At 44.1% G+C, this 27398-nt stretch overlaps 1 protein-coding gene, 1 long non-coding RNA gene and 1 pseudogene across 8 annotated transcripts in view; all 3 read left to right on the plus strand.

Moving 5' to 3' along the window:
* Nucleotides 1-935: 935 nt before the first annotated feature.
* Nucleotides 936-10686, plus strand: LOC118612949. Of its 2 annotated transcripts, XR_004955304.1 has the most exons (3): nucleotides 936-1066; nucleotides 4724-4848; nucleotides 7501-10686. It is a non-coding gene; the product is annotated as an uncharacterized LOC118612949 (long non-coding RNA). The 2 variants fall into 2 exon arrangements; XR_004955303.1 differs by having other exon boundaries at nucleotides 4724-10686.
* On the plus strand, nucleotides 2419-2537 carry LOC118613029 (annotated as a pseudogene).
* A 1639-nt stretch (nucleotides 10687-12325) lies between the features above and the next one.
* The window catches only part of POGZ (pogo transposable element derived with ZNF domain), a 37420-nt gene continuing 22347 nt past the window's right edge, over nucleotides 12326-27398 (plus strand). For 2 of the 6 annotated variants that reach the window (XM_036235222.1, XM_036235223.1), the window contains exons 1-3: nucleotides 13207-13815; nucleotides 22374-22498; nucleotides 23389-23547. In XM_036235222.1, the coding sequence (XP_036091115.1) occupies nucleotides 13640-13815; nucleotides 22374-22498; nucleotides 23389-23547 (460 nt within the window). In that variant the 5' untranslated portion in view covers nucleotides 13207-13639. Of the gene's footprint in view, nucleotides 12627-13206; nucleotides 13816-22373; nucleotides 22499-23388; nucleotides 23548-27398 lie in introns of those variants that run through there. The other 4 variants (XM_036235224.1, XM_036235225.1, XM_036235227.1 and 1 more) reach the window with 4 other exon arrangements.

Genomic DNA, 27398 nt, shown 5'->3' on the forward strand with positions numbered 1-27398 from the left:
AGAATAAAACAGGGTTTCACTTAAGGAGCTTACATTTCACAAAGATTTCGAGTACATAGCATGGCATAGACTAGATGGATACGAAACTCTAAATCCTGCTTCTGATGGTACAGGTATATCGGATTGTTTAACAAGCAGTATCAGCAGCAACCTGAAATAAGCACTCGGTTCGTTGACAGTGCCAAGCAGGAGGCAGAGAGAACCTATTTCCTCTCTAAGGGAAGAGCGGGACCAAAGATACCATGCCTGCAGCAATTACAAAAATCCCTAGATCTGCGTAGGGAGAAACTAGGTCAACTAAATACCACTGAGATTTTAAAAAAATAGTCTGAATTAAACCTGGGCTGAGCTAGGTTTGACTTTACCCACCTGAGGTAGGAAAATGTTTTTAGAATGAAGTAACAGGAAAACTTGAAGTCATCACCATGGAAACGTTCGTGTCTTACCAGGGTGATGTTTTGGGGAGTGGACCACCACTTGGCAAAATTGCCTTCGCACCAGAAAACTTACTCTAAGTGCCAGGGGAGGGCAGAAGACGGAGCCTGGCAGCCTGACCTTGGGGCCTTTCCAAATGTAATTCACATCTACGTTAATTTCAGAAAGTTAAAGGAAATAGAAAAAATTTTTTTCTATTTTTGTAAAAATGGCATTTTACTTCTTTCCTCCAGGTCGCCTCATTTTCTGCACTCTTACCACGGCTCCCTTAACGCAGTCTGAGGCCAAGAGGTCATGACGACAAGAAGAAGATAAATCAAAGGAGAAAAGATGGCTCTTCACCAGCCCAGCCCGCTCGGGGCTCGGGGAGACCTCGGGCCCCGGCCGCGGCGCCCCGGCCGCCAGCGCCCCCTCGCGGGCGGCGGGCGCACAGCGGCGGCGCGCGGGCCCCCGGCCCTGCCCCGACTTAAGCGCTTTCTTCTCCCTCCCGCCCGCGGCGCCCCCGCCTTCCCGCGCCCGCCGCGCCCGCGCCACCCTGCCCGGGGGCCATCGCGGGCCCTGCGGGGCCGGGCCCGGTGGCGCCCCCGCCCGTACGTCAAACGCCTGCTTTTCCCCGAAAAGTTTCTAGACGGTAGGGACTATTTTCTTCTAATGTAACCTTCCACCAAACTGGAGGGAAAAGTTACCGGAGGCCGGAGCAGGGGCTGGGGCGCCGGGGGGCACCCGCAGGAGCCTGGATTTGGGGGGAGAAGTCTCTGTTCCGTGAGAATGAACAGTTGGGCCTCCAAACCAGAGTTTTGTGTGCTGGGTTAGTTGTAAAAGGTGCACGGTGATGCTAAATATTCAAGATGGTGATTTTAAAAAATTAATATAAAATAGATTCCACTAGACAGATGGTTTTTGTCTTCAAAAATGGTTCGTTCTAGTGATTCTCAGTTACCTACCCCTTTCTCCCCCAGCTCCCAAATCCCGTGTTCAGTATAGGGAAAGCAAGGCCCCTTGGGAATGACTTCCCAAATCCTGGAGACAAAAGTCAAATCTAGGAACTGCCCTTTGGGGCAGTTTGCTGAATTCCACCCTTATTCTGGACAGGTAAACTAGCCATATTTAATAGGAAAACACTAGGTCTGTATTTTTCAAATGGTGAGTGGCAAAATCATTTTGACAACTAGTATTACTAGGGAGGGAGGGAAGGAGGAAGGACGAAAAGAGATGAAATAAAAATAGAAAAACATTACATAGTAAAGAATTAATATTCTTTCATGAAACCTACATCACAAGAGAATACTGTGAGTATTCGCATGTACCCAGTCGCAATGTAGAATAGATTTCTTACTGTGGGTTGCTGTCGAAAATGTTTGAAAGTCCCTGCACTAGACAGTGGAATTATTTTAAGATGCTTAGATTGGAAAGGTTTGAAAAGTCATCTAATTTATTCTTCTATACATAGTATTCTATTTCAAGGATAGTGCAGATTTTAATTATCTTTGTTGCTTATCTTCCCATCTCAACATCTGCTAATAATGATTTGTGAATAATTTATCTCTTTAAAGCTATTATTTCAGTAAAGAAAGTTATAACTTAAAATATGAGGGCAATTCTGCCAAACTCCTTTTTTTTCTATGGCTCCTCTTCTACCAGGTGACTCTGAGGCCATGAACATGTTCCAAATGATTGCAGTGGAGCTGTCTCCACTGCAGTCCCAGCCAGAGTTGCTGGAATATCAGCAACTAGGTACCCGCATGAATCTACTTTATTTTTATTTTTGTTTATTTAAAAACATAGTTGACCCTTAAACAATGCAGTGATTGCAGCACCAACCCCTGTGCAGTCAAAAAATTCATGTATACCTTCAAAAAAAAATACATAACTAATTTAATTTTTCCAAATTGTCAGTTGCAAATGGGAGGCTCATGCAGTTTTAAGTGTATTAGAAGGATCAAAATTTACACTAGTCAAATGTGACTCTTAAGATCGATTTTAGTCTGTAGCCACGCCATCCTGAACATGCCAGATCCCATCTGATCTTGGAAGCTAAGAAGGGTTGGGCCAAGTTAGTACTTGAATGGGAGACCACCTAGGAAGACCAGGTGCTGTAGGCGGTAACATCGATTTTAACATGTTCTTTCAACTTCATGAAAGTCATCAGTATCCCAGACACATTTACGATTTTAAAAATCAATTTAAACTATCAAACAGTGACGTGCTCTTTAACCCCGTCTGCCTTCACGCCACTGTGGTGGGCCTTCATTCCAGGCTGCGTAGACACAGAGGGCCAGCCCCGCATGGACGGCAACCACTTGGACATCCCAAAGGCGAGATTTAGTGGTGAACTATGACCCAGCAGGGTCATAGGTCATTAAAGCTGAGAAGAACAGGAACGTCTTCAGGGCAGATGCTAATGAAGTCGGGGCGCTTTGTCACACCAAGGTGCTCCCGCAGTCCGTCTCTACCCGCAGGAGGTCCTGGGAGGTGGGCTGGGTTCAGCAACACACTCACTGGGCTTGCCGAGGTATAGGTCCAGACGGCCTAGCGCTTTTATACCTTTTGACTCCCCAGTGGTCATTCGGTATCCTTGGGGGCTTGGTTCCAGGACCCCTGCGGAAGCTCAAGTTCATATACGATGGCCTAGAGGATTGCATTCCGTCTGCCCTCTGCACCCGCAGATCCCCAATCTCGAAAGTACTGTTTTGGACCAGAGGAGGGTTGAATCCCGGGATGAGAAACCCACAAATATGAAGGCTGATTGTATATTTCTGGGAAAAAATCCATGTATAAGTGGACCCGCACAGTTCGAACTCATGTTCAAGGCTCAGCTATAAAATGTATTTCATCCTTGTCCCTTGTTTTTTACTTTGAAAAATGTTTCATCCCGTGCGGGTAATCGGAAAGCCTGAAATGCTTGAACTCTTGGATTTCTCTGCGGGGCGGCTCTCTTCCATGCTGACCAGGGCCGCGGTCTGTGACTGAACCTTCCCCCACCCGCCTCGAACGCACTCACCTCATTCCTGCCATTTTCGTTCGTTCCACATCTGGATCAGAAGGCCCACGCGTGCGCGGACCGCAGGGTCCTGATCGCTGGGCCCAGCCACCGCGTCATTATTACTCTTCCCAGCTCTACCGGAGCTCAGGTTTCCTCCACACTCTGCTGCGCCAGGCATCCCACACGCATTAGCTCAGCCAAGGCTTGTAATGGCCGTGACCCTGTCTCGTAGTTGAGGAACGAGCTCAGACAAGGTTAAGCAATGCGCTAGTGATGCTTGACGGGACTCTTCCCCCACTGCCAGGCTGTCCCTTTGCTTGCTTTTTGCTGACTTCCTGAATATTGGACCTGAGCAACCCCCACCCCTCTGTCCACTGCCCACCCCACCCCCCGTCCCCCACCAAAGACCGCCAGCCTCAAAGGCGATTGTGATATCCCCGAGTTCCTCGAAGTCACGCCTTTGTGGCATTTGCGATGCTCCGGGCATACTCCGCGGATCCCGCCTATTGGGCGAGAGGGGATCATTGCAAACGTGGGCAGAGGAAGGGGCGCCCTTGGGTGAAATGTCCACAGGCGTGCCCTGGGAGAGGGGAAAAGCAAACCCCGTGACCCCAACTGGGATCGTTTCCTCTGCGCGCTCATCCGGGGTCAGGGCGGCTATTCAGCTGGTTAGTTGTTCCCCGTTTGGAGTATCGGCCTGGCAATAAATCTTGGAGTCTGACCCGGGGGGGTCTGGAGGCAGTTGTTGGAGATGTATGGGGAAGAGGAACAGGAGATGGGGGAAATTTTCATGCAATTAGGAAAGTCACATTTTGAAGAATGGCATGCTTTCCTTTTTTTCCGTTCTGAATAAATGACTCTATCTTTGGTTGGCCCTTGGCATCCATCTGCCTGAGGGAGATAAGGGTGTATCACAGAAGGAACGAGGGGGCAGTGGCAGGGAATACTGATATATTCGGCTTCTGACATTCAAAATAGGATTTTACAGCAAGACAAGAACTTTCTAAGCCAGGTTAGTGGCTGGAAAGACGATTTCCTAAATTCCTTTTAAGATTAAAAAAAGAATATTCTGTAACTCCCTCAAGAGCCACACCTGGAGGCCTTCACTTAGGGAGTTCTCCCAGAGGGCGTGACTGCCAGACCAATGCCCACGCTCCGGGGTAGAGGACAGGGGTAGAGGAAGATGGTGGGGTGGGGGTGGGCTATGCTTTTTGGTCCTGGGGGATAATGGGAAAAAGAAAGGGGAGAGGCCAAAAGGGGGAAAGGGGAAACTGCCAGAGGTGTGTCCCGATTTCTCCTCTCCAGGGCTTCTGTCTGGACATGGCCAGGGGCATCAGATGACTGGAGGGAACCAGCAGGGACCTGCCCCCTCTGGACCCCTGTGAGGCTGCACAGGACGCTTTGAATCCTGCCCTGGGGAAGCACATCAGGTCAGAGCCGGGCAAACTGTGGTGGGCGGAGGCCCTGAGGTCCAGCTCCTGCTGAGGGCTACAGTGGCTGAATGTCTGGCTGAGAAACTTGCTGGAGGGGTGACCTTTTAGGGGCAAGGTGACCATGTAGTGAGGACTGCAGAATGAACCACGCCCACCACCACCTTCAAGGTCCAATGGGGCAGGCCAGCCCTCAAGCTACATCACACAGTCTCGAGAACCATAAAACTCCAGCTGGGAAGCCAGCAGGGCCAGCGGGGAGTCAGGTAAAGAAACACAGAGCCCCAAGGCCAGAGGCGTGGAAGAACACCGCGCTTGGGGTCTGGACTTTCTCCCTTGTCATATGGTCACGTAAGCCATGCTTGTGCCCTGGTACACTGGGAGAAAAGCTGAGGAAAAGGGTGAGAATCCGAGGATGCTGAGAAAACCGAATGTTACTTTCCTGAGGAGAACGAGTCTTGCCTACAGGATTGCTTGAATTATGCGATGAGAATTACCATTTTTTTCCCGTTTCCTTTAAATCGTAGTAAATATTTATGGACCACAGAAATAAGAAGCAATATTTGGAACCATGTACCTACCACGTAATGTTTCTAATGCTTGTAAAAAAATAAATAAATAAAACATGACCAATATAGTTGAAACTTCCAGTGTATTACCCCACGAATGCCACTTTGAATAGGTTGAACAATATGAAATTGCCAATATTAGATTTTTTTTTAACCTACAGAACCCCCACCCAGTAATTTTATATGGTTAGACCTAATAGTTTATTTTGGTCGGTACCTCGATCATTCTGTTCCCCACTTGGAATGCCCTTCTCTCTCTCTCTCTCCCTGGTTTGTCCACATCCTTCCCGTGCTCCAAGACAAGATCTGAGCCCCATTTCTTTCAAGAAGTTGCCACTTAAGACTCGAGTCTGTATAGAGCTTTCCTCTCTCTTTTCAGCATGTATATTGTGCATCTCACACAGTAAGCATTGTTTTATATGTCATATTTTTTAATTGTCTGGACCACTTAAATTAGCACCCGGCAACATCCCGTTACCTGGTTATTTTGTTCGTTAACCTGTAGAAAAAGTAACAGGCTTTTTACTAAATATTTGGCTGATTAACATCAATAAACTTATTTCTTGGAAGATATTATTACTTCCTGCAATTTTATGAAAGACCCAAACTATTTAGAAGAGAGACTTAAGGTGAGAAATGCGGGAAAGAATCAGAAGAGAGAGCCTGTCATCCATGAGTATAGTCAAGTTTTATCATGTTCCATAAAATACTTAGATTATGGTATAGGACATCTTAAGAACTAATAATAACAGCCACCATTTATGGCATCATTAATATGTTAGGTATCATCCTCGACATTTTAAATATTCTATCTCTAATACAATAACCTCGCAATGCAATGTAGATAATATCAAGCTCTATCCAGTTAACCACACTGACTCTCGTTCTTAGCCATAAAAGTGTAATGGGGTAGTTTCTTTTTTTTTCAAAAACTCTAATCTGTAAACTAATGATTAGTCAATATGATCAGGCTGTGGTGAGTTAACAAATTCATCCTGGAATCTTTGTGGCTTAGTCTAGTAAAGGTATGTTGTTGTCGTTTTTCTGGTAAAGTCCAGTGTATTTTGGGCAACTCACTGGTTCAGCCGTCCTCAGTGACGTGACTCAGGAATTTAGGCTGCTTCCATCTCCCCAAATGAGAAGAGGGGAGCCACACCAACCTTTAAGGGCTCGGGGCCGGAAGTGGCCTATCACTTACAACCTATTTCCATTTGCTGGGCCTGTCTTGAAGTTCTACCTAATACAGCTGCAGGGAGAGGCTGGGAAATGTTGAGAGCCATAAATATTCAATGAGCCACACCCAAGGAATAAGGTGAAGTAGGGAGGCATTCCAGGACGGTGGAGAAGCTTTGCAGGGTTGCAAAATCAGAGATAACTGCCTTAATTCCAGTGGTATTAATTCAAGGAGCCATGGCAGCTAGATGATATGATCATCTTTCAGATCTTAGAAGTTCCTGGACTTACCCAGATATTGAAGACTATCTTGGACAAAAATAAAGGAAGAAATAAAATATTACTAGTATAATAATAATTAGTATATCATCATCACTATCACCATCATAGGTGAGAAGACTCCAGTTCTTTGGGCATACATGTTCACATGATTATTGTGAGATGTAGCATTTCTCTGGGAAGACAGGAAGTAAAGCATCTTGTCCAATGAGCCCGGGACCGGAGCCTCTTTGCCTGAAGTTCCTGCTCAGGCACAGGAATGGGCTTCAAGCCCGAAAGCGTTGGCAACATGTTGTATGTATGTGCATTTTCTAGGAGAGCTAATCCATAGATTTCACAGAGATTTTCAAGGGACTCATATGCAGCAAAGTTGGAGATTCACTTTTCTAGGCTAGGACTAAGATCTCTGAACACAAGCAGCAGAGATCAGAAACTGCCAGGAAGCACAGTCCGTAGGACGTTCCAACTGACTCTCAGGGCTTATACACCAGGGCATTTACGCGCAAACCCAGAAATGAGAATTATTTCCTGGATGAATGAAGGTTAAATCATGTTCCTCCTATAAAACTATTGTAAATTGATGAATCTTGGCACTTTCACATTTTCTGATATTGTTACCTTTATGTTTCAGGCAATAGTAAAGGCATTAAAAATGAACCCTTGGCTGTCACAGGCCATGGCTTTTTGGCTACTTCTCCCTCCTACTGTGCATGCTCAACAATAAGAGACTCAAAAGGCTCTGACCACTAATCCACACCAGAGACCTTTAAAACTTCATTCTGGAGGACACTTCGGTCTCCTCCTCTGTAAAATAATATTAATCCTCGCGTCCTTCAAAAGAATGAATTGGGAGGTTATTTAACGTCCACAGTTGTGCTCTGGAGATTATCCGTGACCGTCGTAAAATACAAACACCGCTAAATTAGAAAAGAATGTATCCTGGAGAAAAAAAAGGACATTTTAATTAAAAATTACTTTGCAATCAATTATAATGAACAAGCCACGTTACATGTGTGTCTATAAAGTAATCCAATTCATTTTCCAAGAAGCTTTATGGAATCAGTTCAATTACTTTATAATCATGCCTGCTCAACTCTGTAGCAACGGCCTAGATGTATAGCTTTGCTAATGGGTGTCTCTTAAATAATTTAATTCAAAGTTTAACTACATTATTATCTCCTGTGAAATCATACAGCAACTTACAGAGAAGTGTTGATGACTGATGAAGTTGCTGCTCGCGCGTGTCTTGCAAAATATATGTCGAAGACAGAGCCCTTCGATTGCTTCCGACTGAAAGCTAATGCGAGACTCTTCTTTTAGAATCCCAGTCTGCAACTTCCTCCAGCTATTTCTCACCTCCTGAGAATTTTCTGGGCCCCTAGGAAAGTCCTCAATTCCTCTAAACATCAGGAGGCGGTAAATAATACTCTTAAATAAAATCTAGCAGCAGCCTCCGAGTGGCCCACTGTTTATTTGACAGTGGTCAAATGTGGATCATCTCTTGTCCTTTATTTCGGGACAATTTCCCTGCCAAGTGAGGCATTTCAGCGTCCCCCATTCCTCCCATACGCGTTGACTTCTCTCGACTCGCAGGCTCAATACATTCTGCTGTCAATCTTTTTGAGCTGTGAGATGCTCAGATGGTGAAGATTACTCCACTGTTTTTTCTAGCTCTGAGGTCTTCCCAAACGAGTACCTACCTTTGAGCCCCTGGTTTCGACCACCCTGAGTGTGTGTCGTAGGGAGCAGGATGCTCCTTTTTAAAGAAAGCTGGTATCGTCTCCCACGAAGCTGCTTTTTGCCTGGACTGACCTCACAATCCTCCACTCCTCACCTTAACACCTACCTGTTGGCCTCACACTGAACCTAAACAGTCACCAATCTCGTCTGTATATCAGCAGAATGACAGCAGGGGGGGCCCCGTGGCTCACCGCTTTTGAAGACATGTTGAAATCATTTGTCTCTGCTTTGACACTCTCTAAGCTACAGGTGGTTCCAATTTTCAACTCGTGGCAGAAACCGTAAGCCGAGGAAGCAAATAACGGTTTCCATAAACTGTAGAAAAGAAACACTCTCCTGCTACCTAACTGTGAAAGGCTCAACTTGGTACTTCCATTAACTTTTGACCTTCTTTCTAAGAAACCCGTAAGGAGAGGATTCAGTTTTTCTAAGGCGACTACTGAAGACTGGGGTAGTTTTTTTAGCAGCAGTATTGGGACCAAGTTCTTCAGCATACCGGGCCGGATTGCTTTCAGAATCCTCCCCACTCTTGTAGAGGCACGTGCGAGCGAATCGCTAAGGATTCCATCCAGGCTATGTGTTCTGCTTTGGTATCCCATCATTATCAAGATGCTTCTAACACAAGAGACGTCACAGCTATCAGCTCTATTCCTTCATTCTACGAACGTGTCAGCTGAAGACAGCCGCATGTTTCAGCACTGTCCAAGTTAACTGGGGCATCCCCTCTTCAGCACGGGGAACATGTTCCTGGAAATGGAAGCGCTAACTGTGTCGTCTTTTAGATGATGCTTCGGCGTTGCCAGGTGGTAGAGTTTTCTTCGACTCCTCTGCAGTTACATAAAATGTCTCTGCCCCTGATTTCTTCTGGCCACCAGCCAACCAACTGTTGATTAATCATCTCAGACTGTGGCGTCGTTAGGGCATCTTCTGTAATGTCGTAGAACTTACTCCATCCCCTGATTGTCTGCTGAGCTTCACTCCTGTTTCCTGAACTCTTCCCTCAAAGGTGATGCCAGCCCCACAACACTCCCATTTTCACATCCTGCGCACTATCCTTCCTTTATATCACTTTGTGGCAGGTGTAGCACCATCACTCACATTTTGTTAGCCATTATGGGTCAAAACTGTCTCCCAGGGCACCAACTAAATTACAGAAAAATCGGTCACAGAGAGGTAAATAACACACTATGAGCTCACTCAGCTGAAGTCGTTCCCCACCTCCCACCCCAGCCCACGCCTCCATCTCTCACCTGGCTTACGGTACTAGCCTCCTAACTCATCTCCCTGAGGCTAGCCTTGCCCTTACCAGTTATTCTCTACGAGCAGCCAGAGTATTCCTTTAAAAATAATAGCCAGGTCACGTCACTCTGCTCGAAATCCTCCAATGATTTCACTTTCACTAAGAGTAAAACCTGAACTAGGCTTCACTTCCTTCAGGACTGTGCTCCAATGTTACCTTACTGACAAAGCCTCCTCCAGGCACCCCACGAAAAAGAACAATGTCCCCACCCCCACCCCTGCACCACGCTCCCAATTTCCCCCATCCTGCCCTTTACCCCATCCACAGCACCTATCACCATATTGCATGTTATATATTTATTTATATAATGTATGGCAGATGCTATTTTCCAAGATGGCCACAAGATTTCCCATTCCACGTACTTTTTTTTTACAATATGATATTTCTACTGCCCACTTTGAGAGATGTTCTTCACACCTATTGAATCAAGCCCGGCCTGTGACTGTGATGGAAGTGATACTATTTGACCTCTGAGGTTAGGTCACAAAAAGCCGCACAACCTCAGCTTGGTCCTCTTGGAGCACGCGATCTTGGAACTCAGCCACTATGATATGAGGAAGCCCAGGCCACATGGAAAGGCCAACAACCAGCTGTTCTGGCCATCAGCCCCAGCTGCAGTCCAAGCCAACAGCCAACCAACTTCTAGACATTCGAGGAAGCTTTTGAGATGACTTCAGCTCCAGCCACTGTGTGAGATGCCAAGTGAGCACGGCTTAGCTTAGCCTAATTATCTCCCAGAACCATGAGAGATAATAATAAAACTGTTTTTTGTTCTAAGTCACCAAGTTTTGGAGCCATTTGTTACTTAACAATGGATATTGGAATGGTTTGTTTATGTGAATATTGTATGTTTCTCCCCCACTAGGGTACGTTTCATGAGTTAGGGATGTTGTTTTCTTTATCTTTGTATTCCCAGCACCTAGAACAGTGCGTGGCATATATGGCAAGTACTCAATAAATATGTGTTGAATAAATGGATGCAGGATGCATTTTCAGTATGGTATGCTGATGGTTATTGATCAATGATACACAGTGCAGTCTGCTGGGCTAGATCTCATTGGCAGAGAGCGTAAGCTGGCATTTACAGCATGGCAACCTACATGTTTCAACAAGAATATTTCAGAGGCAAATAACATTATAATAAGTTACAAGAATTATTGCAGGAAAGCATAAGATAGAATTAGAACTTAATGCAGAATTTGTCTTTTGCCATTATTCCATAATCTTTCCATTGGCTTTTCCAGATCAGGTCTGGAAAGGCTTCAGAAGTATTTTCAAAAGGATTAGTGATTCTTTCAACTCCAATAATGTTCTCCCGAGAGTGAATACTTAAAATTACTCGTATGTTTTTGGTATGAAATTAGGTGAAGCAGAATGAAAATGGGTGACGATATGGGCGCACATGCACGTGGGCGCACGATTATGTCCACTGCCTATTTTCATAGTCTGGTCGTGTGAGTGGAGTGTGTACGTAAAAGAAGGCATGGATATGATTCTGGATCTCCCCAATCTTGCACTAGTGCTGTGATTTAGCATTTGGCATGGAGCACATATTCGCGAATTGCTTAAAGAGCAACAACATCCTTAAATGTCCAAGGAAAATAACATTTTATCATCTCGGGAGAGAATAAAAGACATATTTTCTTGGCTCCCTGGCAAAGAGGGTAGTTTTTGGAGAAAATAACAGGTGGACAGTGTTGCATGGACTAATCGATTTCATTGGGCCAATCCATCTCAGCCTTGATTGAAGTTAAAAGCACAGACATGGAGTCTATGGTTTCCTAGAATGGAGGATCTTTGCCGAATCTATTCACAATGGTTTCAAAGTAGTTTCATACACTAGTCACCCTGATAAGCAATCATATGTGACTTCTCTTCAGAATCCAGAAGGGTTCAATGGGTGAAATGGCCTTTAAAAGTTCACTTATGGCCACTACCATAAGGCTACTTGGCTGAACGTCTCTTGAGGAAGAGCGCCATTTTGCTGCCTTTGTTCCAATGACAGTTGTTAGAGCCATTGGGCTTCACCATCGGGCCTGTGGCATGAGTTTTCCCCCTCTTGATTAGGTACAAGCCTTGAGTGGAAAGTGGGGAGAGTCCCAAAATCTTCCCTGGAAAGTCCAGGCAAGTGAACTGGAGATTTCCTTTGGCAGTCCCATTTTTCTAACCAAAATTTAGATATTACTTTTGAAGCCAATTATTCTTTATTTCATTTAAAAAAAAAAAATGTTTTTATTTATTTATTTATTTGCAGACCCAGGCAAACTTGATTGGAAAAGAAGCCCGGGCAGGGGTTAGGATGAGCCTATGACGTGTCACGCGCCCCAGCCAATGGCAAGGCCACGAAAAGGGGAGGGCGGAAGTGACGAGCCGTATCCCTCCGCGGGGCGAGAGGGTCGGTGGGGGGAGTCGGCGTCTCTCTCCCCCGCGCCAGCTCCCGTACACGGAGCCGCATTCCTCGGCCCCCCCACCCCCCTCCCTCGGGGCCCCCCCGCCCCCCTCGGGAAAAAAAATCCATCCCAAATCACTCGAACCCGAGGGAGGTCTCCTTGCACCCTCGGGGAGAGGAGCTTTCCACGGTTCCCTCTTCTCTGCCTCCCCCCGAGCCCCCGTCCCCTCCCCTGCTCCCACCCCCTTCTCCCGGCGCCGGGTGCAGGTCCCTTTAAGGCGACGGCGCCTTCCTCGGGTCAGACTACCGGCGGCGACGACCACGGGAGGTGAGTGAGCGAGCGAGCCTTCCCTCTCCCCACCCCCTTCTCCCGGGGGTTCCGTTATCTTTTCGCTCGGCGAGGCGTTTCCGAGGCGAGACAATGAGAGGGGGATGGGGCGGGCGGGCGCGCGGGGCGGTGGGGGCGGGGGCCGGGGCGCGCGCCGCCGCCCCCGCGAGTGGCGGCGCGGCCGGCGGCGGCGGGCGTGGGGCGCGGCGCGCGAGCGCGTGTGTGAGTGCGTGCGCCCCGCGAGCCGCGCGGCGGCCGGGCCCGGGGAGGCCCCTGCCTGCCGCTGCCGGCGCCCCCGCCCCCCGGGGCCCGGCGCGGCGCGCGCGCGCGCGCCCCACGGCCCCGCACACGCGACGTCCACACGCACACCCGGCGCGGGGCGCCTTGGAGGAGTGGGCGGGCGCGGGCGCGGCGGCGGCGGCGGCCCGCCCGGGAGGGGCGCGGGGCTGCGGGCGGGGCGGGCGAGGCCGCGCGGAGGCGCGGCGGGGTGACGGCCCCCGGCGGGGGGCGCCCGGCCCGCCCCCCGCGCCCCGGGGGAGCCGCGGGGCGCTGTGTTTGAGCGCGAGGAGGGCCGGGAGTGATGGCTTAGCCGCTCCCGTGTTATGTAATGCCCACTCGGTGCGGTAGTGCATCCCAAGCCCAGTGCGCCGCGGTGACTTTACCAAGTCGCCGCCTCCGGCCCTACGATTTCTGCGGGATGGCGCTGTGATTTATAAAATGGGACGGGGCGGCAGGACCTTTATTTCCCGGCGATTATTCCCTGCCGCGGTGGGCGCCATGTTTATCCTGGGGACTATTTTCTCCCGAATCTTAGCACCTACTGGAAAGAGGGGGTGTCTCTGATCCACCTGCCTTCCTTCTCTGCAAGTTGTCCTGGGGTTTTTTTTTTTTTTTGCCCTGTTAGACGCAGGACTCCCTCAAAGTGTTGATAACGCTGGACGTTACCCTGGTCACTAGTCCTGGACAGTTCTTAGCTCTGAAAAAAGGTAGAGCTAAGAGAGCCTTGTAAATTTATGACCCCCGATCTCATTTTCGAGGTGGAAATTGAGGTCCAAGTTGTACTATCTCTGAACAGCCCTCCACTCTCGCTGAGACACCGCCCACCGCAGCTCGAAACCCCACGGAACGCGCGAGCTTCGTTGGGGGGTTGTGTGTCAAACTACAGGAACCAGCAGAGTGATGACTCTCAGTAGGAACAGGATGGAGTTTTACTCCCAAAGGAATTTTCTCGTCTGGATGGAGGGGAAAGACGGGGGCGGGGAGGGATGCTTGGCGAGCGACGATGACGCCACTGTGGGGCTTGGGACTGGGGGTTAGACTCTGAATTCGAAGCACTCAGCACAGTCGTTCTTAACTTCGGGGTGCATCAAAAGTACCTAGGAGATTGCTGAAAGTGCAGTGTTGGGGGGCCTCATCCCCAAGCCAGTTGGGGGTGGGTTGGGGAATGAGGTGTCCGCTACGGATTTGACGTGCTGTCCTTCATCTGCGACTGATTAAGATAACTACCACCTAGAGAATTATCGGTCTAGCATAAAGGTGCTCAAAATAGAATCTTAAAACAGAATTGAATTGCAATCTATGCCCTTGATTTCCTGCCTACTTCCTACGTTATGCTTATAACTTACCAGCTATGTTGGTGGTGTGTCTCCAGCGAGATAAACTAAGCAGTGAAGACTCTTGGGACGAATGGGATTTGGTAGTGTCTCCACCCCACCCTGAGCCAGCGGTGTAACCTAAGAAAGCAGTTCTCACGTGCGGTCCGCTGACGCCCAGGGATCCCTTCACACCCTTTCAGGGGGGCTGCGAGGTCGCACTAAGACACTATTTATCATCACTGACAATCACACCCATGGTCCAAAATCAGTGCTGGGTAATGTACTGGTGGTGCCTTAGTACGAAGCAAGGAAGTTACTTGAGAATGTCCTTGATAAGCAGTAAAAATGATTAATTTCATGAAATCTTAGCCCTCGGGTACATGTCTTTAATTTTTACGAATCTGTGAGCACATGGGAAATATGCATAAAGCATCTGCGCTGCTATCGAGGCATGGTCGTCGTCATACAGAAAAGCACTTGTGAGATTTGAATTGTGAACCACTCGTTCCATGGGACAACATTTTTATTTGAAAGAACGACTGACCGCAGTTTTTTACACTTGAGTGTTTGGCGGATGTTTTCTTGTAAATGAAGTGAGCTCATCACTTTGAGGAAAATAATTGACAGTATTTGTTATCAATGATAAAAATTTGAGAGTGAAAATTAGAATTCTTAAAAAGTTGACATCTCAAGTTCCACGGCTTCCCAGTAGTTCAAAGACTTTTCTTGTAACAATGTTAATGACTGATTTTTTTAAATATTGTGTAAGAAAATATGTCAACATTAGGAAGATAGCATAACCCAGTAAATATGTTTTTTCCCAAATGACCAATGCGTGATGTTTCAGAATCACCATGGGTAAAAAATTCTTTCAAAATGCAAGATACACCAGTGGATTGTAATACAGCAGCATGGGAAAAGTTCATTAGTAGGGTTTCAGAGTCCAAGATTGCAAAAGTCCTTTAAGAACCTACCATTAGTTGAGTTATAGCATTGTATCAATATACACAGCTATCTGAAAAGGTTTTTAGAATGTTTCCTTTTTCCTGCTTGCTGTATGATACCAGGCGATTTTCATAGCATACCTGAATGCAGAAGCAGCTTGGAGACTCCAACTGCCTTCTATTAAGCTAGACGTAAAAGATGGGCAAAAAATGCGAAACAGTGTTACTCTCTTTGCTATTTTGGAGAAAAAAATAGTATTTTCTAATTGAAAATGTTAACATGTAGTGGGTTTTGAAAAACGTATTGATAAGTATTAAAAATTTTCCTGTTTTAATTTCTAAATGGTAAATATCACCAGCTCAGTCTACATAAAAGCTCTTTGAAGAGTGTAAAGAGGTTCCAAGACCAAAAAAATTTTAGAATCTGCCCTAGGTTGCTGCTCCTGAGATCATCCAAATCCGCCTCCATTTTGGAATATCTGGCGAATTTACAAATGTTAGCTGGAGTTAATAATAGAAGAGGCAGTAACTTGGGAAAGAATTCTAGATCAGAAAAGCTTGGTTTGAATCCTGGCTGGGACATTTATTAACAGTAAGCTTGGACAAGTTACTTATCTCTCTGAACCTTCGTTGTGACACCTTAGGGCATAAAATTGTGGGAAGTCATTGAGATAATGAATGTAAAGTGCAGAATAATGCCTGGCCATATCACAGGAAAATTAAGTATATTTCCAGACAATGTTTGAGTCTTTATTCTCCATATATGTCTTTTTGTTGAAGGTGGAGATTTCTGATTTAAATTACAACTCTTAGAGCTGGTTAGTTCCTGTGTCATGACAATATGGTAATACTTTGATAGATTCTTGGGCATTCTGGTTTGTTGATATTAAGCCATATCCACAAAAACATTTTTAGACGCAACTCGCAACTCGGGAGGAGTGAAGAGAAATAGAGTAGCGAATTGCTAGTATTTAGCAGAGTTAAATGTAATCAAGGGAGCAGAAGTAAAATTTAGACAGCATACAACTGTCAGTGAAGAAAGGGAGTTTTTTCTTGGGACCCCTGAATAGTAAACCCTTAAAAAATAGGGAACGTATTGCTCACTTCAGTTGTGTTAGTAAACAGCACATTACTAATATTCAGGTACTTCTTGATAGGTTTGCTGCCAGAGAAGGGGGAGGTATTTTGTGTGTGTTAGGTTATCAGATAGCATATTAGCTATGTCATCAAGACTGTTTAAGAACCCATGGTGAGCGCCGTATGTACCAGAGCCTGTGAAGGACAAAATGCACCATGCAAAGGATTGGATGAGTAAAAGCTGCTTATTACAGGTTTAACAATAATTTGTTTTACAGTCATATTAAGGATTTGGCCCTATAGGTTTTCTGAAATTAATCCTCTTTAAAGCCAAAAATTGAGGTAACTTGAAAATAAATGCCAGTTGTTTTGAGGATTATTGTTTATTTCTCACCCTGGAGCCAAGAGACTGTTATTTTTTAAAATTTTGTTTGTTTTTTGGAAACATTTTTCCTGTTCCAAATGTTCTTTTTTTTATCTTGGTTTATGGGCGGGCATGTACTAGCAGTGAATTGAAAATGTTAGATTCTGAATTCTTCCTGGAATTTACAGCTATGAGAGCATCAGACAAATTAGAGGAATTCAAAGTTTCAAGAGCCAAATCTGCCTGGGGAGCTTTGGTGGAAAACATGTTTTCCTAATCTTTGAGATGAAGATAAATAAACATTTGCTGCCCATTAAATACCTCAAAAGTAGACTGACAGGTACATCTGTGGGATCCTTTTTGCTGCTTTTAAATAACATCGTTTGTAAAGCATCTCTATGTCTTTCCTTGTCAGTTATGTAGGCTTTTATTGACTGCCTGATTATATAGGACCTGCAGAAAGTAGCCTACCGTATTTGCCAGCATTTAAGGTACAATCCAAGCCTCCCTAGAAAGTGTGTATTTGGTACACCCATTTTATGAATGGAAGGATGAGGGACAAATCCTTAAAAGACTACAGGAATTGCTAACAGTCCTGTGGGAGCTGCAGTGTTGAGCAAAGCCCACTAGTGCACAGAAATCACGTTACTAGTACAGTTACTGCTGTAAAATACAGAAGCCACGTAGGATGCCAAGCTGTCAAATTATGGATTGGATTAATGGCATGTGGCGGGGTCTGTCTCATCTTACAGGGCCTGCTGGCTGGGCGGCCTAGGCCTGCTGGCTGGGCAGCCTGTGAAACCCACCTTAGCTTCATTTCTTTTTTCCAATATTATTTATTGTGCTACATCTTAAGAAGTGTGTATATACAGTCTGTGTGAAAATTGCTTCTAGGAATAACAAATTAACAGAAAATTCAAATGAGGCTCCCAGTTTGATTTAGTAAATGGCAAAAAGGTAATAACAGTATATGGTAGTATAAAATATCGCAACCAAAATATGAGCAGGTAGTTTCTCTCGAGCCTTTTTCCCCCCCGTTTCAGCTTCGTTGGGGTATAAGTGACATATAAAATTGTAAGGCATTTAAAGAGTAGGTGACGGCGATTTCAGATCCGTGCGCATTGCGCATTGTGGAAGGATTCCCCCATCTAGCCAGCGCATCCGTCGCCTCGCGTTCATCCCCTCCCCCACCTTTTTTTGTGGTGAGCATATTTAAGCTCTGGCTTAGCAAATTTCAGTTATGTGATAGTGTTACCAACTATAGTCGCCACGTTTTACATGAGATCCTCAGACCTTTTTCATCTGATCCCCCAGCTTTTTATTAAGAAAATTTCATGCACGTAAAAAAGGTGAAAGAATACTATAAGGAGTACCCACACCACCTAGACACACCGACTTAACATGCTGGCGTATCGGATGTCCATGAGAAAATGCCGGAATACATGTATATTTGCCAAACCACTTAAAGGTCATAGTCGTGACACTTTCTAACATGACACTAACCATCTCATGCATTTGCTAATAATAAACGTATTCTCCTACAGAACTCTAATATCATTGCCCTTTCTAAGGAAATTAAAAATGATTCTCAAATGTCATGTAAGATCTACAAGCATACCTCAGAGGTATTGCCAGTTTGCTTCTGGACTATCTTAAAGGGAATCACAATTTTTTTTGGTTTCCCAGTGTGTGTGTATATATATATATAAAAGTTATGTTTATACTGTACTGTAGTCTGCTATTAAGTGCAATAACATATGTCCTTAAAAAGTGTGCATACCTTAATTAAAAATACTTTGTTACTTAAAAATCTGCTCAGCACCTGAGCCTGTTGGAAAATGGCGCCAGTAGGCCTGCTTAATCTTAAGTTTTTAGGAAAGTTATCTGCAGAGCATGAGAAAATGAGGTATGCCTGTTCTGTTCTGGTGTCCCCCGGATGTCATTTACAGCTTTTTGATGAACCCGAATTCAATAAAGATTCACATGTTGCATTTGTTATGTCTCTATATTTTCTTTTAATCTAGTTTGGTCTTATCAGGGTGTGTGTGCGTTTGTGTGTGTCTGACATTTTTAAAGAGACTGGGTCTTATATTTTGTATTATGCATTCATCTGATAATTTTTTATAGAATGCCCCACCTTCTGGATTTATCTCATTCTTTTCCTTGTGGTGCTACTTATTCCTCTCTTGATGTATTTCCTATAAACTGGAAGTTAAACGCTTGCTTTGATTTAGAGTAAACTTTGTTAGTGGCTTTTCACAAAAGAACAGGTACAGACCAAACAGCCGATGACAGGTAGAGTCTGGATTATTGGTTAATGTTTTTCTGTTTAAACCTATTACCGACATTGCTGTTGGCTTTTGAGATATAGAGCTATTTTTATAACTTAAAGTTCAAGTATATCAATAAGACTTTAAGGAAGAACACAGATAGGTTCGCATCATGGTGTTCATTCACTGCCCTTTGAGAAAATGATTCAGAAGTTGAAGAGGCAACAAGAGTCAGACGTATTTTAAGAAAAACAACCCATAGGGGAATTGCAAAGGGGTCACAACCAGATATTTTAGAAATGGCGATTAGATTATAGGTCTCTGGGAAATTATTTTCACAAAAATTACTCAGCAGTCAATACTGATAGTACGAATACTGGTGGTAAGAATACTGGTAGTAACCGTAGTTTGAGTGGGTTAATGTGATGCTTCAGTCTTATGAGGAGAAATCGCGCAGTTGGGCGAGAACGAGAATGGCACAGAAGTCAGATGATTATGCGGATAAAATCAAGTTTCGCAGGGAGATGATTGTAGGACGACACAAACTAGATGTATGTGAGTTTTATAAAAATATTTTTACTGTGGAAGATGTAACCATTTGAGCTATTTATGAGACCTGGTCCCACTTATCTATTCCAGAAAGGATAAATATTTTAAAAAGTAATGATAGCTCTTTATGGATAGAATGTGGGATGATTTTTTTAAAAGTTTTCCCCTTCAGAACATGGATTTCGTTCGATCAGTGTTTCTCATTTTGGCACTGTTGACATTTGGGGCTGGGTAAGTCCCTGGCGGGCCTGAGTGCTGTAGGATGTTTAGTAGCACCCCGGCCGCTACCACTGGATAGATGCGAGGAGCACCCTCCCCGCCTCCTCCCCTAGACACGGCTACCAGAGAGGCCTCCAGATGTTGCCAGACGCCTTCCGGGAGCAGAGTTCCCCTGTCCAGCATCACCGAGTTGAGTAAAACTTGCTGGCAGGTGTGCAGATGCCTTCGTGATGTCCTTGATGCACTAGGTTCCCTGTCACATAACTGTGGAGTCCAGGTCCGCTCTGCAGATGTCCGTCCACCTCGGTCTGTGCCCGGTGTGTGTTGGAGAACACGAGAAGGCCATGAAAGTTTGTAGCTCTATTGGAAATTTTGCCGAAAGTAGAAATGAGCCCTTAAGTTGTAGGCCTTCCGCTTTACCTACTCCCCATCCCCACCTCCCAGTTTGCTTGGAACACAACTTTGTTGGCTGTGTGCTATGGATAAAGTTCCTGTAAGGAGCAGTTGAGAAATTTGGTTTCTTTGAGGTAATCCATGTCTGTATCTTGACACTCAAGGAGAGAGAGTTTTTCAGAGTAGTTCCTTGCTAGAGAACTTGATTAAACTAAGTGTGTCCTCTTTGTTAACTTTTGATTGCCCTTAAAAATTTTAAACTCTGTAAATTCTGCCAGTCGTGAAAGTGATCTAGGCATCTTGTTACAGGAAGGGAAAGGAAGTACATACAATTGAGACAGGATAAGAGGAAGTAATGAGAACTTTTAAGTAGATATAAGACTGAAACATCTCAAGAATTTCAGGGGAAATATAATTTTAAATTTCTAAGACAAATATTTGTGGATGTGGAATTTTTCTGCAAATGACATAGGAGTGAAATTGAAGATAGCTGACTAATAGTTGAGGGTTGCTATGGAGATAAGTTTATATTTAAAATGAGCAGAAAGGCCCCTAGCATCTAGACTGTGGGTTTGGAATAGCATTCCTCACCAACAAGAATTGCGAGCTCCTTGGAAAAATGGCTGATTCTAGGTCCGGAGCAGGAAATGTGTGAGATGAGCCTGGAGCATCTTGTATATCAGATAGCAAGGGTTTTATCAGACACTAGAAAGGGTTCTGTCCAGGACTCGGGAGCCCACTGGAGAAGTTCTCTCTGGCCAAAATAGTACACTTTGAATTATCAGTAAAGATAACTGCAGTGGATCAAGATACGCCAGTATGTTTAAGTCTGTGATATAACAGGAGTTTAAGAACAAGCTATTGGTCACTTTAGGGAAATGCTAGTACAGTGACTCATTCTTTTGAAAACTGGTAAAATAAAGGGAAAGAATACAGAAGAATCAAGACGACGTTTACTCTATGAACTGCATCACTGGGTGACCAAATAGTAGATTTGTTTTCTGTCTCTGTTTTTTTTAATAGATGTGTTCCAGTTAAGGAGGGATGATAGATTTAGAATGACTGGATCCAGACTTTGAGCATGCCTCCTGATGTAAGAAAATACCCCCCTTAAGCCTGGCGTTGGGGGAAGAGGGGAGTTGAGCCTGCATCTAATCACACCTTTGGCACCAGCTGTCAGTTTCAGGGTATACAGGGGACAGAGGCATATGTTGAGCGCCAGGTGTATGCAATCAACGATAGCCAGACTAGAAACTACAGGAGGTCACATGGTCCTTTAAAAAACAAATCGCAAGGGGAAAAAAGATGAAGATATATACGTCAAGAGACTTAAACTTATTAGATAATCATAACTATGGATCCTTATTTGGATCCTAATTCAAATAAGCGTTTAAAAGTTGGTATTAGAATTTGAAGTTTGAATGTTGACTGAGATAGTTAAGGGACTATCAGTTTTTTAGACATGTAACTCACTGGGGCATCATCGGCTGGGTATTTTAAATTTTCAAGGGAACTACGCCATCTGTTGGGCATCTTACAAAGTAATGCTGTCAGTTGTATGTTTGGTTGTTGAGTTTTCTTTTTGGCTTGGGATGTGGTGGAGATTTTAACCGAGATACTAAGGGCACGCAGAACCTTTGCATTAAGCGGCGTTATTTGAACACTGAGCAGTGATGCTACTCTCGTTCCAAGACAAAGAAATGGACCTTTAGTCGGCTGATTTTGGGGGCAGAATAGCAATAGCTTTTTGTTTGCATTGCAGAGATGTAGGCTGTATTAGTAAAAGAAGCATGTAAGGTTGACAGTGTTTCAGATCAAAGGCCAACTCCAAAATCATGGGCCAACTCCAAAATCATGGTGGAGTGCAAGGCGGTAGTAGGGATGAGACTAGAGTGTGGCAAGTGATGTTCTCATCTTGGGTACAAAATTTAAGAGGTTACAAAAAGGCTCAGTAATAAAAATTGATAGTGTTTTTAACATCATTTTTAAAAGTTCAATATTAATGCAAAAATTTATAATGAAATACCAATTTTAATAAAGACAGGATCCAACCCTACATTTGCATGATTCACCATCCCCTAATCCCAGCCCTAGGTATTACAGGTTCAACTTTTATAATCCTAATTATTGAAGAGTTCGCTGTGGATTCTTCCACAAATTTTTTTCAAGAATGAAGGTTATAATTCTGGATGCTCAGAAATAGGAGGAGGGTGGGAAGAGGTAGAGGGAGCACAAGGGGTAGGTTACCAGTGAATTCAAGAATGTGATTCTGTAGTTCATGTAAAACAGTTTCTTCGTTCTGAGGTCAGTATCCTATTTAATCTCTCTTCCTGTAGCATGGCGGACACCGACCTGTTCATGGAGTGTGAGGAGGAGGAGCTGGAGCCGTGGCAGAAAATCAGTGATGTCATCGAGGACTCTGTAGTCGAAGATTACAATTCAGTGGATAAAACTACTACAGGTAACAGAAACTCTGGTCTTACAGTGTTTAAATCAGCTCATTCGAATGGCATTTTCGTTGAGAAAGCGCGAGGTGGGGAAGATCCAGGGACGCCCCCTCACGGCCCTGGTGTGTGACCTTTGTCTTCCATGTTCCACGCTCTGACCTGTAGGGGCCTCAGTTTCCACTAGGGTAACGCTAGAAACAGTATATTCGAGTCAGTACAAACGTCGAGAGTCGCGTTAACCGATGTTCAGCAAACGTCCGGCAGCCCTCTTACAAACGCGTGCGACCCAGAGCGCAGTGCTGCCGCGTCCGCTCGTGTGTGGGCCCGGCCCACACCAGGTTCCCCTAGTCTCAGGCTTTGCCTGTTCTTTCTTTCTTTCACTTGAACTTGGTTTCATCTGCGAGCAGTGAGAGCTTGCTTTGTGTCTGTCTTCATGGACAGCTTATAAACTTAGGCTTATTAGCTTCTCTTTCAAGGTGATGTTGTAGGGTAAAGTTCTAGATTGCCCTGAACTCAGAAAGTGGGTGGGTCCCTTGCTTTGGGACCCGAGGATAGCATTGCTTTGGGCTGAATCAGGGCAAGATTCAGGGTCTTGTCGCCAGCTTGCTGTGCATGGTTAGGAATATCAGTCGTGGTTTGCTTGTGCTGCATAAACAGCACATCGATCCTGGTTCCGTGAGCTCGTGGTTTAACTTAATCAGGAAACACGAGACAAAGTGCGTTGCGTCTGATTGGTGGAGAGAGGGGCAAGGAGGAGGAGAAATCAGATGAACAGTTGGATTTATGAATGAAGCAGGAAACTTTGGCTGTAGAGACCTGCAAGATGAAGAGGGAAGATTACAGCAGTATCCCTCGCTGTCATCTGTCCCTGCCTCCAAGTGACTGTACCTCCGCTTCCCCCCAGTGCCCGTGAGCCAGCAGCCAGCCGCGGCCCCAGTGCCCATCGCCGCCCACGCTTCCGTTGCCGGCCACCTCTCCACATCCACCACCGTTAGTAGCAGCGGGGCACAGAACAGCGACAGTACAAAGAAGACTGTCGTCACTCTAATTGCCAACAACAATGGTACGTGGGCTTGTCGGGAAATTCTTTCTGGGTTAGAGGGGCGCGAGGATGAAAACAGTCTCAGGAACAGGTGCACCTGATGCGGCTCTAGCTGGAGAGCGGGTTTAGCGCTGTCGCCTTGGGGAGGCAACTCAGCGGAGCTGTTCCGCTGCGTGGGTGCTGAACCTGTGGGTGCTGAACCGCCGCTCGGGATTAAGTCAGCGCGGCCCGTTCTGGCTGCTGACAATTTCTAGCAGAGAATGTGAACCCCAGCTATTCATAACTCTTAAAGAGATCTGGGTTTTTTGTTGGATTGTTTTTGTTTTGTTGGGTTTTTTTTTTTTTTTTTTTAATTAGAAGAGCCCCACTAGTTGGGTAAGAAATCTCCCAGGGCAGCTTTGTTCGCGTTGTCTCTGGCAGATTTATCTGGTTATTGGTCCCTGGGTATTGGAAGTAGGATAGGGTTGTTGTCTCCCTGAAGGAAATGGTGAAAGATAGTGTTTTTCGTGTATTTATTGACTAAGAGGCTGTATAGTATTAGTTTTTATTTCATTTCTGATGACTGCTTCTGTACTCTGAGGATGAGTTATTAGCAAGTTATATCTGAAGACTCAACTCGAATAAGCTCCTTCATGGAATCATTGCATTGCTGCAAAGCACTTTGTTTTTAATTATTCTTTATCCTTTAAAAATAAAATAGCTTTATTAATGCAAGAATAATATGCATTATAGAAAAAGTAGACAGGAAAAAAATAAAAGCAAAAATTTTTACCTCGAACCTCACTTTCTGGAGACAACTATTTAGAGTTCATCCTGTACATACATGTACCTTTCTTTTTTTATCGCTAATCTATTTTATTTGTTATTGTTTATTGGGGTAACATTGGTTAATACAATTATATAATTTTCAGGTGTATATTATAATTTGACACCTGTATATTCTATTGTGTGTTTACCACCCAAAGTCCAGTTTCCTTCAGCTACCATATGTTTGATCCCCTTTACTCACTTCACCATCTCCCTACCCCCCATATTTGACTCCCTTTTCCCCGTCTACCTCTCCCCTCCTCCTCCACCCTCTACCCTCTGGTAACCACTGGTCCATGGTCCATGTCCCTGAGTCTCTGTTTGTTTCTCTTGGTCATTTGCTGCTTTTAGGTTTATATCCCACATGTAAATGATATCATATGATTTTCAACTTTTTCTGTCTGGCTTATTTCGCTTAGCATGATTATCTCGAGGTCCATCCATGTTGCAAATTGCAGTATTTCATCTCTTCTTACGGCTGAGTAATATTCCACTGTATATATGTACCACAGCTTCTTTAGCCCATCATCTGTCTTAGGACACTTCAGTTGCTTCCATGTCCTGGCCACTGCATACATGTACTTTAATAAACTACTACATGGACATGTGGAGATTTACTTTTTACAAAAATGAATCACACAGAGTACATCACTCTTTGCCTGCTTTTTTCTTCAATGTGTAGTGAATATCTTCTCATTTTACTAAATATTTATCTTTCTGATGACTAATCGTATTTACTGTTGTTTAGTTAACTGTTATTAACAATAGGTTGTAAAGGGTATGTTGTTATTTTAAAGAGCTATCGTGAACATCTCTGTTCCTGTCTTGTCTCACATCTTACTTCTGAGAATACAGAACTAAATGTCAAATTTTTGGATCCAGGGTCATCACAGTTTTAAGGATTTCGATCCATATTTTTTTTCTGTGTTGGCCATCTAGAAATGTTGCATCAGTTTATATTTCCAAATCGCATATGGTGTTCTTATTTTTGGATATAGCCACTTATTCCCCTGTCATTGGACGTTTATTACAGTCCTGATTTCTTGTGATCACAGACTTCTGTGGTGAACATTCTTGGGCATCCTATCACTCACTGTGTTAGTGAATCTGCAGCATGAAGTGAGACAGCTGGGTCAGGTGGCCCTGACAGGTGGCTCTGAAAAGGTACCCACCAGGAGCTCTTTCCTAATGTTGTTGCCAACTTTAAGTATTATCAAACGTAAATCTTTATAATTTCCATAGGTATTTTTTTCAATCTTTGGGTCCCGAAAATATGATTTTTATCATGTGAGACCCTTTAGCATTTTTTCAAACTTATAAATAAAGGCCTTCATATAAAGATGAGGCATCACTATCTAGAGAATTCTCTCATTTTTATTGATGTGGAAACCAAGGGCTAGGGGCTCTAAATTTGCTTAAAGGTCAGATAGTTGATACGTGACCAAACTGGATTTGAATGATCTAGACTTCAAAGCTTGTGGCCTTTCCACTGTATTTCACTGCTTTCCATGGTTTTTCTTAAAGTAATCTGTCAAAGTTCTATTAGCAACCTGTTTAGTTAAACTTCTTTGATCTGAGGGTCCCATGGCCCCCGTGAGCATCTTGTGACATACGGACATGACTTAGCCTCCTTGGCTCTTGGAATGGATGCGATTCCTTAGCCCTCCTAAGGCCTGTGTACAAATTTTTAAATATACAGTATATGTAAATTGATTTTATTTATTTTGGAAACCTCTAGTATTCAAAAGAAAACGTTAACCCAAATTTATGGTTGGAAAAAAATGGATATGGACTGGTAACTAGTTACATATGTCTGCATATTTTTCTAAAACCTGTTCATGCATTGATAAGCACACATTAATAGGTTCAGTTTTTCTAGCCTTTTTATTTTTTTGTATATACATAAAATTCTGTAACTTTCTAATAAACTCTGGGAATGCTAGCATAGGAATAAGATGTAGGGATAAGACTTCAAGAGTGGATAAAAAATGTTCTCTGTTACAGCTTAGTTCCCCTATAAGCCTTCAGTTTGATTGAATTTGTGTATTGTCTACTTATCACATTAATAACATAGCAAGGTAGAATAACTTTTGAGCAATTTAGTAACGCTTCACCTAGTGCACTAGGTTTAAAAGACAGTCCCTTTTGGGGGCATTGACTAGTTTTTATAATTACCTGTTTTTCTTATGTACCTTGGCCTTCTACGTGAAAAAGCATTTCCTGGACTCATTTTTAAGGAACATTTTTGTATATGTGGGAGGGGAGCATGGGCTGGGAACGAGGGGGAGACGTCGCTATTGTCGATAATGGTCTGGTCCTAAGCGGAGTGGTGTTCGTTTTATTGGTATACTTCATAACTTCAACTTATTTAACATATTTATGGATCAAATGTTAACATATTAAGATGAATATTATTTTAAAAGAATAAATGGGACGGGAGGGGTGGACACAATTTTGTCCTAGAATCCAAAATATCTTTTGTTTCATGGAGAGTGATAGTTGGTTAAAAGAAGAAAAATTCTGATTCTTATACAATGGAGAAAGAATAGATTTTTAAAAAACAAACGATGCTAGGACAACTGGATTCTTTTTCCACATTGAAGAAACGTGACGTGCCGCCTGTACCTCATACCACATACAGACATTAACTGTAGATGGTCAAAGACCTAAACGTAAGAGCGAGAACTATGTGACTGTAGAACGCTTAGAAGCAAACACAGGTTTAAGTCCTTATGACCTTTACTTAGGCACTGGCTTCTTAGACGGGGCACCGAAAGCATAAGACACTACAGAAAATTTAGATAAATTGAACTGTATAAAAATTAAAACCTTTTATGCTTCTCAAAGGGCACAATTAAGAAAGTAAAAACCCATAGAATGGGAGAAAATTTTTGCAAATAATATATTCAATAAGGGACCTGTATCTGGAATATATAAAGAACTAGTACAATCTAGTAATAAAAAAGACAATCCAATTTTTAAATGGCAGAGGATCTGAATAGATATTTCTCCAGGAAGATATATAAATGGCCAATAAGCACATGGAAAAGTGCCCAACATCATTA

This window comes from Rousettus aegyptiacus, unplaced genomic scaffold (genome assembly GCF_014176215.1).
Source record: "Rousettus aegyptiacus isolate mRouAeg1 unplaced genomic scaffold, mRouAeg1.p scaffold_m13_p_17, whole genome shotgun sequence".
Taxonomy (NCBI): domain Eukaryota; kingdom Metazoa; phylum Chordata; class Mammalia; order Chiroptera; family Pteropodidae; genus Rousettus; species Rousettus aegyptiacus.